At 43.9% G+C, this 16363-nt stretch overlaps 1 protein-coding gene across 1 annotated transcript in view; it reads right to left on the bottom strand.

The window, feature by feature from the left end:
- Window positions 1-1261: 1261 nt before the first annotated feature.
- Window positions 1262-16363, bottom strand: part of LOC104542556 (mitogen-activated protein kinase-binding protein 1-like) — a gene marked incomplete at its 5' end in the record, with an annotated part of 32685 nt that continues 17583 nt past the window's right edge. Inside the window, 11 exon segments of the mRNA XM_010186907.1 lie at window positions 1262-1555; window positions 2543-2628; window positions 5647-6708; window positions 7507-7817; window positions 9336-9414; window positions 10279-10449; window positions 10925-11070; window positions 12606-12775; window positions 13724-13960; window positions 14471-14520; window positions 15225-15373. Of these exon segments, the coding sequence (XP_010185209.1) occupies window positions 1262-1555; window positions 2543-2628; window positions 5647-6708; window positions 7507-7817; window positions 9336-9414; window positions 10279-10449; window positions 10925-11070; window positions 12606-12775; window positions 13724-13960; window positions 14471-14520; window positions 15225-15373 (2755 nt within the window).

The raw sequence follows: 16363 nt of genomic DNA on the forward strand, positions 1-16363 counted from the left end.
GAAAGCAGTGAATTCCTGTAAAGCACCAGGGGAAATGGTGGTAATCACATCCTAAAATATCTTGTTTGAAGTTCTTGGGAAAGCATTTTCTGTTGGTAGTTGAAATAGCTTTACAAAAGGTAAGAGATGTAAATATTCTGTTTTCCTGGAAAAGCAAGGCATCAGTGAAATAACAAATGACATGGATGAGCTGTTGCACTGAAGATCTCTCAAATCCAGAGTTACACCATACGGGGTGGAAACCAGCTCTTCCATGTCACTTCTCAACAAATAAATCATCACCCCAAATTTCCCAGTCACGGTAACAAAGTCAATAACCAATTCCCTATCACGAAAGGTGGCTGAAACAATATTCCATATTTGTATGTAAATCTCATTTTTAAAATGTTTGCAGAAAACCCCATCTGAAGTATTAATAAAACATCAATTCCAGATTAAAAATACCACTGAATTCATTAAGTCATCTCCAAAGCATGGTCCAAGGCCTGCTGAGCCTTACCCCAGAGGTGAATGCAGATAAAATACAGTGTGAGGGCTGTCTTGAAACAGGAGAAGAGCAGACAGGGTCGTCATGACAACAGTAGGATTACTCCAAGTAACAAAACTAAGGCAGGAAAAGAAAGAATGGCAAGACAAGATTTAAGCAGAAAACAGTTCATTAATTGCACAGACACTCCAGCCTGTCTCCCTGTCGGGGGTTTATATTACAAAGATTGTTTCTCGCTGGGATATGGCAAAGGGATTGACAGTTTTTGTTAAAGGACAAAGATAACGGCCACAACCGTGACACAGAGCAACAGTCAGAAAAATAAATTAATAAATAAACCCATAAAAAGTCTGCTTCTTGATTTTCATGAAGCCTTGGAGAGGAAGGGATTGGCTTCACTCGGACTCCTTTGTTTTCAGTTAGCAGTTCAGAATTTCTTGGATAAACTGGGTTTTCTTTGTTTCTTTAGGCGCCAAACATCCTGACTTCCCGGCTATGAAGAAATTTCAAGGCAATTTCTCCAAACTCCTCTTTCAAGACTTTATCTAGAGACAGGAAGTTGAAGACCATTGGGGAAAAAAATATTAAAATTGTGGCCAGCACATTGATAAGAATTAGAGCAAGTCAGTTGTAGGGGCCTGAGAAAATCAATGTATAAAGGTCTCCCCACCAGCCCTAGACCAGGGCGATGACAGCACTGATCTGAAGCTCTCTCTGTGGTCCTCTTCTTGGGATTATTTCTGTGCATTCACAAACAACTGAAAGCCACCCCTTTTAGAGTTTTTTGTCCATGCGTCGTTCCACAGCTTGTAACAATAGCTCCGAGTACTGTTCCAGCAGAGCTAGTGTCTGCTCATCTCCCAAACTCTTGGGACTTGGTAGATTGGCACCGCATCCCTCATTCGGTGGGCTAGTGGTATCCTGTGGCTTTGCCAGTGCCTCCTTAACCTTTGGAAGCTCTTCCTCATCCTTCAGAGAGTCCAATTCTTTCTTCATTGAGGAGAATGTTTCTGTCAGGAGGCCCGCTATTTTATCTTTGTCAGTAGAAGACTCCGTATCATTTAACACCTGAAAATAGAAAGGGAAAGGAAAAAATAAGAATGCATTCGGGTTTAGGTAGAGCACCAAGTAAGCAGTTTCAGCCCTTTAGGGAAGCGAAGCCATGAAGATTTGCAGATGACTCAAGCGTCCTTTTCTTCCACATTTGAGCCTGCCAATGTAGTCGTATAGCAGGGTATGCACCCAATACTGCTAGTCACAGAAAATCCAGAGGCATTACTCCAATAGGATAGAGATGGGAAGCACATTTTCGGGTAGTGTTCCCCTTAGACTGGGCCTAAAGAGTTGCTGTGTTTCCCAGCTGCAGCACAGGGCCACAGTCTCCTTCTCTTCCTGTCTGCCAGATGCAGCTGGTCACAGGAACAGAGCAAGGTCAGAGAGCTAACACAAGCACTTAAGGCCAGAGCAGCAGAGGACCACATGGCAGAAGCTCACACTCATTGCAGGAGACTTGACAGATCGGTGCTAAGCAAAGAATCATAGAGAATTCTCTGTATGTAACTCTGGTCTAGCAGTGAGAGGGACAGGCAAATGGCTGCACATTCCCTTTCACAGCTGGATTCCCACTGTATCTCACATTTGCTAATCCTTCTCCCAGGCATCAAAGACAGAGAACAGATGGGAATAATAAAACTTGGAGCTCCTATAATATTTCATATCTCTGAAGCACTGTGTAAATATTAACTAATTCCCTAATACCCCTTTGAAAAAGAGTGTACTGTTATCTTCAGTTTACAGATAGGCTAAACAGACTGAAAAGTTAATTGATTTGCTCAGAGTACCATAGCACGCCGTCAGAAAATCCAAAAAGCTGGAAATCAGGAGTTTCTGCCTCCTCAGTTCAAGACTGAGGTGCAGTGAAGCGGGCAACCAGGCAGCTTACGTCACTGAACGCCCAGTTCAGAGAACATCTTGAGCCAGCCAGCACATGCATTCGATGCTCGCGGGCTGTGAAGCCAATCTGCTGTACCAGGGCCCCTGTCCGAGGTCACTCACCATGCGGTAGAGATGAATGGCTTTGCGCATGCTGTCCTGGAGCTCGGACACCACGTGCTCACACTGCTCCACGCTGATGCACAACTCTGAAGGGGAGGAAACAATAAAAACCCAAACTAAGGCACAGACACACTTCAATATCCGCAATCTCATAGCTGAGTATATATTTTTTAAATATATATTTGAAAGACCATGTGCACACACTTAGTCAATTTTTAGGGCTGGTTTGAGCCACTCATTAAAACGCAAGTCCTACAGGAGCTTTTCCTTCATGCTACCTAGACATTATGCTCGTTTCAAACGTTCTTCTTTTTTCCAGTGTTTAGCCCCTCCAAAGTCAGCAGTGTTTTTTCTCAGATGACACATTTCTGTTTTAGCCAAGGACAGATTACCTATGCCATTCTCAATTAGTCAAGTTTGGCTCAAGGCTTCCAACAGCAAAAGGGACTGATCTGAGCAGCCTCCAATTTAGCCTCCACCTAGTTAGAAATCTTCACGCTCCCCCTCATGCATCCCTCTGCACAGTGTACAGCTAGTGCTGAGCATGAAGGATTATACTGAACTGTTACAGTGCTCTCCAGTGAGGACTGAGGTCCAGAGGAGTGTTGACAAACGGCCTGTAATGTTTTAATAAAACAAACACTTTCATGAGTTAGACATAAACCACGAACAAACACACAGACACACACACAACCTGCAGTTATCTTCAATTTGCAAAGGCCTGGACAAAGGCCATTTGACTTCCTTTAGTTACCTAAAAACAAAACTTGGTCACATTAGCACTATTATTTCTGCAATTCTAAGAACGTCATCTTTGAACAGGCTGGAGGGAACCTTAGCTGATTTTTTTAATACATCTAAATGATGTATAAACTAACAGAGGTAGAAAGACATCTGTGTATACATGTATACATAAACAAACACATCTAGAAGAACAAAGGGGCAGGAGGAAATCTTTCCTTCTGCAATTTTTGGTCCCAAATCACCCAACCTGTAGAGTCTGAGCAGCAGGTTTAAGTGCAGTCCAGGATTCTTGCCCTTCCTCCCTGCTTTTTTTTTTGTGCTGCCCCCCTCGTCCTCTCTTTTTGTTTCTTCTCATGATCACTCTTGAATTTCTCCTCTGATCTTGCTTTTTAGTTTGGTCTCAGCTCTGTGAGCTGCCAGTTTGGAGAAAGGTCACAGACATAAACTGAGTAACAGGTATTTTCTGCCTCTCGAGTGTGCAGAGCATAGCTTTTCAGAAATAGGCAGGCAGTATTAAACACAGCAACAGCACTAAGCACACCTACAGCATTTTAGCTGTAGATGTCAAAATGGTTTACCAAACACAATTAAGTCTCTTTATCTGCGGCTGTTACACAGGCAGGAAAATGGAAGGACAGGAAAATTAAGTGGAAACCCAAAGTGACAGAGCAAGCCAGAAGCAGAACAGGTCTCTGTCAACCCTACAGTTCTAATCCAAATTGCCACCCTGATTCACAAGAAGCAACAGTAAACTGTTCGCACAAACAGCAATAGTCAACTTGGATCTAAACAGCTTTTCCACTGAAAATTTGGGAAACACGGTCTGAGAGAATCTGAAGGCTGACAGCTGTCTGCTGAGACAAAAAAAATAAAATAAACGAGGATTTACTGCGCTAAATCATCCTAACTCATGAAAGGATGCTGCTAAATATTGTCAGGGCATGCGATGTATTGGGAGCTGCTTTAAAAAAAATTACTTTCTCTGCACTATCTGTGCTAACTCTGCAAACAAAGATTTCTAGCAGCTGACCAAAACCCATGTGATACACAGCTTGATTCCCAGGTCTGGAAGAGAAAACTCAGCCTAAAGAGCACTGACAACTGGACTGTTAGTGTTCTGCTGCAGAAGGAGACTCCACAGCTCCAGGCTGCATCTGCTGTTGGAGGAAACCTCACCCCTGTGGGGGTAGGGTCTGAAAGTTTCAGGATCTCTCACTGTTCTACAGAGCTGCTGCCGTATGGTGTAAGAACAGCAGCTCCCTTAGACAAAACAGCACATTTTCTGTTTTACGTAAGAGTGCTTCAGCCTTAGGGAGTTTGATCCTGAAAACCAGATTTTCCTTCTGCAACGCTTTGGTGCAGAAATACTGCGCTTAACCATTGTGTTGGATGGTGGAGCAGCCTGGCACCGCAGAAGGTAACTGATCAGAGGATTACAGAGGAGTCCCTTCTCAGATATGAGTAAGAACAACACAGCAAAAGGGATTAAAAACTGCACTGTATAGCCCCCTGAAGCTACAAGGTATCAGTGGAGTGGTTCACATCAAGCTTCCTATTGCACGACTTAACTCATATTGTATTTTAGGAAGGCATATTTCCTTTCAGGTTGTGACACAAAGTTTTAAGCTGTGTCTTCTCTGCCACTGGAGGTTTTCCTGCCTTGGAGGGCAGGATTTTAACTTCAGTTTGAATTTACCTGCTAGTTTTCATCTGAAGTACCTTAAACCAGGGCCCGTACAGATCCAAGAGCTGTTTTCAGCAAGTAAAACAGTTCCCCACTCCGTAACTTTTTCTCCAAACTAGAGATAATTCAAAAATTAATCCATACTCTTTATGCTCTAACCCAAACGCTAGGCCTGCATGTGCATCTCATACCCAATTTGTAGACATGTCCTCAAAGCAGACTGACAGCAGAGAGTTTCTCCCTCTCACAGATGGCTACAGCAAGGAACTCACCTTGGTCAAGCCTTACCTCACCTGAGAAAATTGTATGCAAACCCTTCTGCACCCTGTACACTTGCACATTAACAAAGTAAAGCCTGAGCTGCCTGGCATAACTTCACTGCCACCATTATCAGTGCTTGCTGTCATGTTCAGCAAGCTCATGTTGGCCTGCACCTTCATCTGCTGGTCAGACATGCTCCAAGAGGGGCACAGGGCATGTAACCTACACACTCACGGGGATACCCAGCACATCACCAGAAAGAGGTTTGAGCCCCTACAGGTGATTGCACAGCTAAAAACATGAGAGTGCTAAGGTCTACAAAACCTTCAGCTATGAAGGATCTTCAGACATAAGACCCAGGAGAAATGGAAATTAAAGACTGAGATAAAGATGTCAGGTTGAAGAAGTGTCTCACCATTGAGGGGATGGCTTATGGAACGAGACAGGTGCAGACAGGACGAGACAGGCCCGAAGCTGGACGTAAAGAAATGTGATGGGATCGTGAGGCGGTTCACAAAGACAGGAGACAGAAGGGGGAAGATAAGAGATGGGTATCCATGCACACCTGAGACCTGTGCTGAGGCAGTTATAGACGTAGGAGACCTCGGCCTGATGGGGTCTAGTGGGCAAAGTCCAGATTGGTTGTCTAGCACACAGGCGATCCCGGTGATCCTCTCCCTGCACCTGGGCAGTGTGCCCTCTGGAGACCTCAGGTGATGACCCTCTGACAGCTCCCTCAGCTTTGGATTAGTGACCCCTGGCTCATCCTGGCAACCTGTCCTTGAGACTGAACTCTCCACTGGGCTCTCCTTAGCAAGTCCTGTTGGGATCTCTTTACCAGGAACCAAAGACCCAGCAGTTTGATTCTCCTTCTTGGAGGCTCGGACCTCAGGAAAAGAGGGTTTCTTTTTACAGACCCCAGCAGGCGACTGTGGACACTGTGGCTCAAGCAAGGTTTTTGTTTTGGTAGTGGGTGAGAAGGAGGCCAGTGTGGGTCTATCAGGCAATGGCTTGGGAATGTCAAGAATCAGATGTGCTCGGTTGGACGATGCCAACTTGCTGTGGAAGGACTTGGGAGATGAGCAGTTTACAACTGGCTGAAGCGCTGGCTTCACTGGAACGTTTTCTTTCACTGGTAACTTAATCTTCTCAGCATCTTCTGTGGAGCTAAATTGCATCTTCTCTGCCACTGGAGGGCTAGTCCTCCCATCAGTCAACATTTCCGTGGAGTAACCAAGGTACAGATTTTCCCCTACAGATATGCTCCTTGACATCTTAGCCCGGAAGCTGGTTGTGGGGTTCATATAGGACTTTGGTTTCGCAGCCCTGACATCTTTGGCCAGCAGAGCACCAGATCCATCCATCTTCAACATACTGGTTGATAACGCCCTGCAACTGCTAGGTTTGGGATCCTTCTCAACCACCAAAAGAGTCTGAGGGCGCTGCTTGGCAGAGGATATTACTCCAGGACCCTTATCTGTGAAAATCAAACAGACAAACATACCAAAAATAGACAAGAGCCTGCAGTGAATTCCAAAATTGGAAAGTAACAGAGCTGTTTCAGCCTACGTGCCTCAGCTCAGCCCCTTGGAGAGGTGTACAGAACCACTGCTTCAGGTTAACGTCACCAAGCCTCAACAGCTTGCTTTTCTGCCCATCCCTCATCCTGCTCACACACTGCTGGTTACCTGATGAGAGAGACTCGTTCTTGAAGCGTACGGCCAGAAATCCTCAGACCACTGTGACTGTTAACTGAGAGGCCAGAGGAAGTAGGCAAAAACTTAGATATGATGTTGCAGTGGTAAGGTTGTTTTTCTGTTTTATTTTACTAAAAAAATCAAAACAATCTGAGTGCTTATTGACTGTTCATGAGTTGACTGTTTCAAAAATGGAGTTCTTTCACACAGAGGGCATGGATACAGTGAGCTCCCTCTTACTGTCTTCTTTCTTTCTCTCCTCCCTACCCTGGGGAGCTTCAGTCTTGGCCTGGAGCAACCACCCACAGCAGGAAAGAATTTCTTTGCAAATAGTTCATTTCACCCTTTGCATTGCTCCTCCCACAGCTGCCAAACAAATACCAGAGACTGCTAACTAGGAGACCAGCATCTGCACTACAAATTTAAAATATTTTCCCTTCACAGGCTGAGTTAGAAGACATGCAAAGCCTGTAGCTCAGAATGCAGAAAGACATAAGCTTAATTTAAATCTCTACTCAAGTTCCAATCTCCCTGTTTCATTCTCAGGTTTATACCATCATTCCAACCTGTGTCCTTACCCTCATGAACGAGGTCATGAACTGACTGTGCCTTCCTCATCACTGCATTCACAGGGCCTTCCGGAAAGGACGCAATAACCCGTCCAGGAGCCATACCAGCTCTGCTGGCCTCCAAAGCTGATCTGCGCTTTTTCTGGGCATAAACAGCTCGATTTGAATTTACACTCTCCAGGAGCTGGGTGTTCTCCAATGCATCACCAGGATGGCTGCTGCCATTTTTCAACAGGTCTGGTATAAACCGGCTGGTCTGGGTTGGCGGCTCGATGGGTTTTGAATCCAGTATCAGATTTGATGAAGAGAGTGACAATCGTCTACAGAACATGATAAAGAAATCACAGTTAAAACAAGTTAAGTATGTTGCCCTGGACAAACAGGCACATGCATTAAGCCAGTTTCTCTGGGATAAAGAGCCCTTCCCTATCTGGATTTTTTTAAGTGAAAAATGCCCTAAGCTGTTACAACTTATTTCTACTCATCCCTGGAAGCACTGGTCTTAAAGCATTTGACCTTAGGCTGCAGAATCACAAATAGCATTAGGTCACTGTTTCCAGGGAGGACACTGTAAAAGGGGAAGGCAAAAGAGAAGGAAAAATTTCAGGCAGAGGAAAGACAGGGCAAAGTCAAATCAGGTCTTTTCCCTCAGCTCACCTTACTAACAATGAAATCTTTTCAATTCTGAGATACCCTAAGGGAAAATTATTAGACTTTCCTAACATTATGAAAGCATAATTACTAAGAAAGCTGGTCAGCATCTTCAAGAGGAAAGCATAATTTCCTCTTCCTCTCCACTCAAGACAAGCACAGTCGGCTTACTTCAGAAAGGAGGCAATTTTCAATCTGGCATGTTTGAACAGCTGAACAGAGAAAAAGACCAGAGGTTTTCATAACCTAAAACTACCTCTCTCCTTACATCGCTAGAGCACCACTGACTTCCTTCACTCGCCATTGGAGCTCTCCCTAAGCCTACACAATAGCTAACCACTGGCTTTCTTCCCAAAAATACGGCCCCAAAGTGAGACAGACTGAGGCACTCCTGACAGCAGCAACAGCAGCTGAATCTAGACACAGCTGGTGAATCACAGAAGATGTACCCAAATCTGCTCAGTCCTATACAATGAAACTAATCTGAGCTGAGATTTCAGGTTGTCATTTCAGAGGAATACAAGAGTATTTGTTTAAAACATGTATGAACCCAAACAAAAGTATTTAACCCCATTTTTCAGTAGTTCTTTTGTTTGTTTGTTTTGTTGGAATTATTTTTTTTTTAAAAACAAGGGAAACAGCTTGGAGACGCCTTGTGGGGTGCATTAGGGTTGAGGGTTTTTTTGGAAGAATAGGATCTCCACGGGGCTTCCTATGAGACACCTGAGCACCCTGTGAAGGCACGGCACTGAGAAACAAAGCTGAGTAAGAAAGGGCTGTAAAACAAAGAAAAACTTGACAAGCCTACTTTCATTGTCCAAGCTGAATGAAATGCAAAAGAATAAACAGAGCATAAACAGCGAAGAGTACATCAGGTGACCAGCAATTCCTCCAACTTAATCAATCAAGGCATTAATCACGAAACAATTAAGCACATTGTTTAAAGAGGAAAAAGAACAAAACAACAGTGCTGCTTTAGGAAGAAATAGAACAGCTGAAGTGACACAGGATGGCCTGTCCAAATCACAAGAATCTGCAACCAGCCTGCCAAGTGCTGTGCTAACACTTTGCTGTGCCGAGGCACACCAAGGCCAGAAGTTTGCTCAACTATTTTGACTCAAGGCCTAGCACAAGCCCTACTCACTAACAGAAACAGACAGAAACACTCAAAACAACCAGAGTCATACCTGAGAGCCGGGGACTGGGAAAGAAAGCGAGAGGAAATGCTGAGGTTTTCAGTTCTTTCCAGATTTCTACATGAGCCACCTAAAAATTTTGGTTAAAGGGGAGAGAAAAAGGGAGCAGTTTAGTTACAGAACAAACATTCTGACACATGCATTTTCTTACCACCGAGACTACCAAATGATCCCCCATATCCAAGGGGATTTTTCTGAGCTAAAACCACAGAGAATGAAGTAAATTCATTGCCTTTGCCTTTTCTGTTCTACTTAGATTACTTTGCCTTAAACTGCTACTCTCCCTAACGGCATGCCTCTTCTTTTTTTTTGCTTCCCTTTGTGTCCTGTACTGCTTGTAGGACTGAGGCACTGGCACCAAGAAAAAAAAATCAAACCAATCAAAGGAGGGGGAAAAAAAAGAAGAAAACAGACAACTCACATAGATAGTGCTGCCTGTAACCATTATTGATTCTAAAAAGACAGGCTTTGATTTGGAGTTGGTCGAGAAATACTATTCCGCTCCTTTGCCACTCTGATGTCTCCTCTCATTCTCTCCCTCCACCCAGCATTTCAGCCTTTTCTTTTGTGACATTTGTTACGCCTCAATATACCACTAGAGGCCACTACATGTCACCTATGGGGGTGGAACAAACCGTTTAGGCAACAGGAAAAACGAGTCCGGGAACAAGGAGAACTGCTCATCAGGATTCCAGAGACAACACTTAACCCAAAGTGACACAGACCACAATCTCGTCCAGGCAAACTTACACACACACCGGTGGAGTTAACAGATGTCACACTTCTTTAGGCTTTTCTACATTGGTTCCCCATCTTTGCTCCCTTACACACACACAAACAAAAGCCTAGCAGAACTTGTAGCCTGGTTTGATTTACACAGGGAGCAAATCTGGAGTGACCTCACAAAGTGCTCCCAACGAGCAGAGAGCTGTACCTTTTCCATCAGTACTGCCCAGGGTCCCAAAATGTTGCTTCAGGAACTTTTCCTGATCGGGTGTCCGGGGGACTTCTCCCTCCGGCATGCTAGTACCCACATCCTCCTCTCCTTCCTCTCCCTCCAGGTCTGAGATGCCATCCACACTTAGGGGCTCAGTGCTTTCAGAATCTGCGAAAAGGCAAAAAAACCCTTGATGCTGTAATAGCATAATCACAGTAACATCAGCCAGGTTAAAAAAAATATTCAGCAAAGACGCTAAATTGAACCTAGAATGTTAAAGCAAAAGTCAGTCAGCATTAAGTAAGTGTAATTCTCTAATCTACCATAACACACAAACAGCACAGCCTATGGGATAATCAATACCAAACCTTACCTGGCAAGGTAAGAGAAAGCCAATGGCACTGAAGGGAAGTGCACTTTAACCAACTCCTGCTGCTACAGCGGCTTTGCCTGAAGTGCCTGTTCAAATGCACCTGAATTCTAGGAAGACTAACAGGAGCGTGACCTCAGTTCGGCTCATGAAGTGGATCAAGTATCAGAGATCAGGATAGCAGCTGATAAACATGGCACAGAATCACCCCAGCAAGTTTCTGCAGCGTTCCACATCACATATAAGTACATTCACAATGTCTTTGCATCTTACCTTCATTCGGATGGTCTGGGCTGGACAGGCGACTGCTGCTGTAATCTACAGAGCAGGCACTGTCAGGACTGTGTTTGTCTGGGCATCCATTACTGTGATAACCTCTACTTAGCTTCCCGTGGGACAGTGCTTTTACCTGGAACTCACTACAAGAGAGACAGGAAAGATACGGCACTAGAAGAGATAACTTGTTTTACATGTAAAGAAGCACGTTCTAACTTTAATAAGGCCTTACCTGTGTTACTAACACCTCTGATTACAAAAATAAGGCTTTAAAGAGAAAAAGAAGGTGATTTCTCTCATCGTTATACAGTACATTTTTTGCATTTCATTAAGCTTGGACAGTGAAGTCTCGAGGGGACTGTCTGACTTTCTGGGCGTTATCGGTTTTCCGTGATTACCAGGCACCAGCACAGCACTGCTCTGGCTTGATTTCTGGCACAGGTGATAAACAAATGTAGAGGTCTATATAATGAAAGAGGGACTAACACCAGACCTATACCTGCATGACTGAAACTCCCATTTGCCATAGACTTGAGCCCTAATATACTACTTTTTCCATGTTTATGACCTGCTTCTTTGGGAAACTTCTGTGTTGCGAAAAAGAGAAGATTCTGGGTTTGAGCAAGACTAATTTACTGAAGAATGTCACACAAAAATAGAATATTGTAGGGCAGGGTTCCTGATTTCTGTTGTGATTTAATGAGTTTTGGTTTCAGATGTGCTCCAATGCAAGGTAGGATGCAGAAGTTGCTCAACAAAACTGAATGGCAATTACTCCTGGCAGCTTGCAAACTCTGTATGCTTTGAGATATGTCCAGCCTGTATCCAACATCACCAGAGGCCTCCCTTTCTCACGTGATGGAGCAGCACATGGATCTGCTCAAATGTTATGATAATAAAATTTAAAAAGTAAATAAAGAGAAACTGAGAGAAACCTAGCAGTTTCAACTGCAAAATCTTGGCATACACTTCTGTATAAAGGCCCATCTAAAGCTATCAGCCCACTCTTTGTAACAGAGCAGGAGGAGACAGAGGAAATTAAGCAGCTACTAGCACCAGGTTAAGAGGGGAAGGGAAAAATACAATTCAGGGAAGAAAAAAAATGGAGCACAGAATTAAACAGAAAATTAAGTGACGTAAAACTAAAATAGAAGAAACAGCAGAGGAAGAAAAAGGGTCTCCACTGTTTCCAGCATCCTTTTCAATTGCATCTCTCTCATGCAAGCCGTCCTATTTCCCACAAAAGGGTCATCACATACTATATTTGTTAAATTCTTGCCCAATTAGTTGTCATAAAATAACGTCCTGTCATTTCTCCTCAGCAGACATTTCACTGCCACGTATAGGTCACTGTTGGGTGGTTTTTCAGCTTCCAAGTTTTCCCTTACTTATTTCAACCCAGATAAGGGAGAAAGCAAAACCACTGCTCACAAGTTGCTTATTCAACAAAAACACTTGGAGAAGGCTGCTAATGTGCAGTTTCCTCAGAGGAAAGATTATTTTAATGGTGCCTTCTTTGTTTCAGATGCCTTTACCATCAGGTTGGCATAAAACTCTCAACTAAACATGCCTGGCATCAATCAGGCAGTAAGACAACTTATCCAAGTCACCACACAAGCTGTAAGCAAATTAAAACAGAAACATCTAAGCCATGCACAGCAGAGAGCTTATTTTTAACCTGCTAGGGCCTGTGGGATGGATTTCATCTTGCTCAGGGTAGATTACACACTCCTCACTCTCAGAAGGTTCCAGTTCCTGAGAGAAAATCCCCTCTTCACAAGACACAAGCCGAATCACTTGAGGTCGCACGCAAGACCGGTTATCTTGGGGAGGTACTGAGCTGCCAACCTGGTTTAAGAAGACAGAAAACCAGATATTACCAGTGGTTTTGATTAAGTCAGCAAGTGCTGTGCAGACTAGAAAGTATGCATTACAGCATGGGATATGATCAGAAATCTGAGGTCAGAAAACACAGTAATCCTAAGTCTTTCCTGTTCTTCATTTACTAAACTTGACAGACTACTGCTGTAGTTTCCTGTTTGCATTCCCATAAAATTCTCTGATAAAGAAGTGGACTCCCTATGCCTCTTTGACCACACATCAGTAAGCCATGTGGCAGCAGGTTCTTCCATTACCTTTTATAGACTGATCAGACACAGTTCAGAGAAGTCTGTGGCCCACAGCTGAAAAACACTGTTTTAATGCACGCAACAAGCCACATCCTCTTCTCAGCCATGCAGTTATAAAGGAAGGAAAAACTCTTACAGAAGTTAGGTACCGAGGCAAACTGCTACTGGAAAACAGGCATTAGCTTTCTGAGATATGAGCACCCATTACCTGCTGTGACCCATAGGCACAAAGATTAAAGAGAACTTAATAATTTAGCATAGCCCACAACCAAAGGCATCATATGAGCCATATTCAGTGACTACTCGAGTCAAGAAGTTGCACTCCAGCAGAGTGAGCTAACAGGTAATCAGGTACACATCTGTAATTCTGAGCTCAGCTTCTCATCTTGTTTGTGCCATAAATAATCACAGAGTTAAAATAAAACATGAGGTCTTCCCTGTCATTGGAAAGAAACCTTGATCCCATATGGGTTCTGCTATAGATGGCAGAGTCACATGTTGCCAGAGTAAATAACTACAGAAGAGTTATCTAAACCAAGTTTCTCGGAAGGCATTTAGAGCTACCTCTAAGGACATAAAGAGTGGCATCAGGTAATAATAAATGTAGGTAATAATAAACAGAGGCACTCAGGGTAGATTCACCTCCTCAGAGCAGTACTGCCCTTACTTTGTTGATGTGCACAGGAAGATCTGCCTGCTCTTCTCTATCGTCCCCGTTGCTGTTTTGAGACAGCGAGTCTCGACTCGGTGAACGGGAAACAGAGAAAGACTCCAACTGACGCAAATCAAGCATGGATTTCACAGTCATCTCTATGTTGCTGGTTGGCTGGGACCAGCGCCCACGTTGCCGAGGCATCTTGCTCATTGGTGCCTCTGAGCGCTGGATTGCCGCTATCTCTTTGGCCTGAAGGAAATGGAAAGAAAGACAGTCTTAGGGACTGAGCTCTGCTGAGGGAAAAACAGGAAAGAACACAAAAGACCCACAGAAAAACACAATTACATCGACCTCTGTAAAAGACCCAAAGCTGTCTGTGAGACAGCTTAACATAAAGCATCAACTAAAGGTGATACTTTTCTTGCTGCTTCTTGCATAACTGAACATTTAAATGCCTCACTCAGATCCAGGTGTATGATCAGCTTCAGCACCACATATAAGATTCAGGCCAGAAATTAAGGGGCAAAAGCATAACATCTGATGGAAAGATACTGATGCAAAAATCCCAAGTGAAACTCTCTCTTAAACTAGGCTCTATTTTGCCATCCCCAAGTCGTTCTTCAGAGAGAGGCTTCTCAGTGGTTTCCCACCACAGCTGCACCTTTCCCACCAGTGTGAAGGAGGTTTTTAATCTCCATGGGAATTTCTTTTCCAGTTTCCCAATGACAAGAAATACAGTTTGAAGGTTTAGCAACTTACCCTCCTCATTTCCCAGTGGGAAAGGCTTCTTGAGAGGGTAAGATCTGGATCTGGAAAGGGAAAAAGATACATACATAGTTGACATCCTTGGCCAGCAGTCCAGCTTTTTAAAGACCCCATCTCGTTTTTCCTCAAAGGCAGCATTCCTACACCTTCTGAACCAGACGACCACTGCCAACACATGTGTTCCCATAGATTACCAAACGGTTGTATCAGAATTTTAATGGAGACATACTGTTTTATATAGGATTTTCACTGACTCAGCAGACCCATTGCAAACACTTGCTGCAGTGCAGTGGCCCACCAAAAGCTTGGGAAAAAACCATGCTCCAATAGACTGTAGCAACTGTGGCAAAAATACTTCAAATTAGTAATGGTAATCTCTTCTGTAAGTTTTATCAGACATCTCTAGAATCCGCCATGAGATCTCTTTTGGCTTCTGTGGACTTCCAATAGCTTACAGACCCAAGCTTAGGACGCTAATTCAAAATCTGTTTGCCCAGTTGGAACTAGCAAGAAACTCGGCAATTTAACAACTGAATTTCTAATCAGAGTACTCTGAAATGTACCCCTTTTCAGATGCAGGAATGGGCAACTCCACATTACCCATTGGTGTCAACCAATCCCTTTCTGTCCTGGTCTTTCTCTTTCTGTCCATATCTTGTTATCCCTAGCCAGTGACTCTCATCTTCTCCCCACTTGACGTTCATGCCATTTTTCTCCACCTCTGCCCATAGTCCTCTCCCATTTATACCTGAGTCTCTCTCAGCGCTGCAGTTGGACTGAATCTGGAAAGACTGCAGCCCACGTAGCTCATCTTCATCGTTCCCTTCGTCTTCACCATCCTTGTCGCTGTCTGATGAGAGTGCAGGCACAGAGGACAGGGCAGAGATGGACTCATGCCTGGGAGGCAGGAATTGGAAGGAGTGTTACGGTCTATCTCAAGAATTGCCCACCATTTCAATCCTTACACCAGGCAGTTTTCCACCTTATCTCCATCCACACTCAGCAGGCTGTCTCAGCTCTCATAAACAGCCTTCACCGTAACAAAATTCATCTCTGAGAACCAGGGCAAGTTAAACCCTGCACAAAGGCATGCAGGGCCTGCCACCACAAGAATCGTCTCATACGTGTGGAGGGATGACAGAAATCAGAACAGAAGCAAACGAGTCTAAGAAAGCAAAGCGGAATGAAATTTCACCTTCCATTTCAGACCCAGCTGATTGATAAGGTCAAGATGGTAGAGCATATTTGAAAGGCAAATATTTTTCCCATCCATAAGCTTTTCCTCTCTGGATCTGTTTTACACATCAAAAGTGTCACAGCGATACTCCCAGTTTGACAGCAATTTAGTATATGGCAAATTATCACATAAGAGACAGGATCATATCAAAGATTACACCACACAGAACCTGAAGGCACAGCCCACACACCATAAGAGAACCATGCTGCCTTTTTTAGCCTTCAGGCGCAAGGAATAATGTAAAATGTATTTTGGGCAGATCTTCAAAGTAGATCAGACAAGTGTTCCCACACAGACCTCAGAAGCACTCCCAGTATAGAATTCCCCAGTACCAGTCAAGGACACTCAACACCACCAAACTCTGTCTTCCCTTTCTCCTCTTCCCCTTCCTCTCTTCAGTCACCAGAACCAAATGAACTGACACACTTTGGACAATACTTGCCCAAATGAAGAATCCCTAACAAATACATTTGTGTAGTGCCCACTCCATAGCCTTGAGCTAGGGTGCCAAATTCATCATTAGTGGTATTTATAGGATATCACTGGTGGGTGTTGAGTGCCAAGCATTATTCACAAAATAAAAATAGCTCATCCAGCAAATACAGAGAAGCCTGGCGAGGGACCAACTTCTGCAGCTGACAGATAGCAGG

Source organism: Mesitornis unicolor, unplaced genomic scaffold (genome assembly GCF_000695765.1).
Source record: "Mesitornis unicolor isolate BGI_N332 unplaced genomic scaffold, ASM69576v1 scaffold22906, whole genome shotgun sequence".
Classification (NCBI taxonomy): domain Eukaryota; kingdom Metazoa; phylum Chordata; class Aves; order Mesitornithiformes; family Mesitornithidae; genus Mesitornis; species Mesitornis unicolor.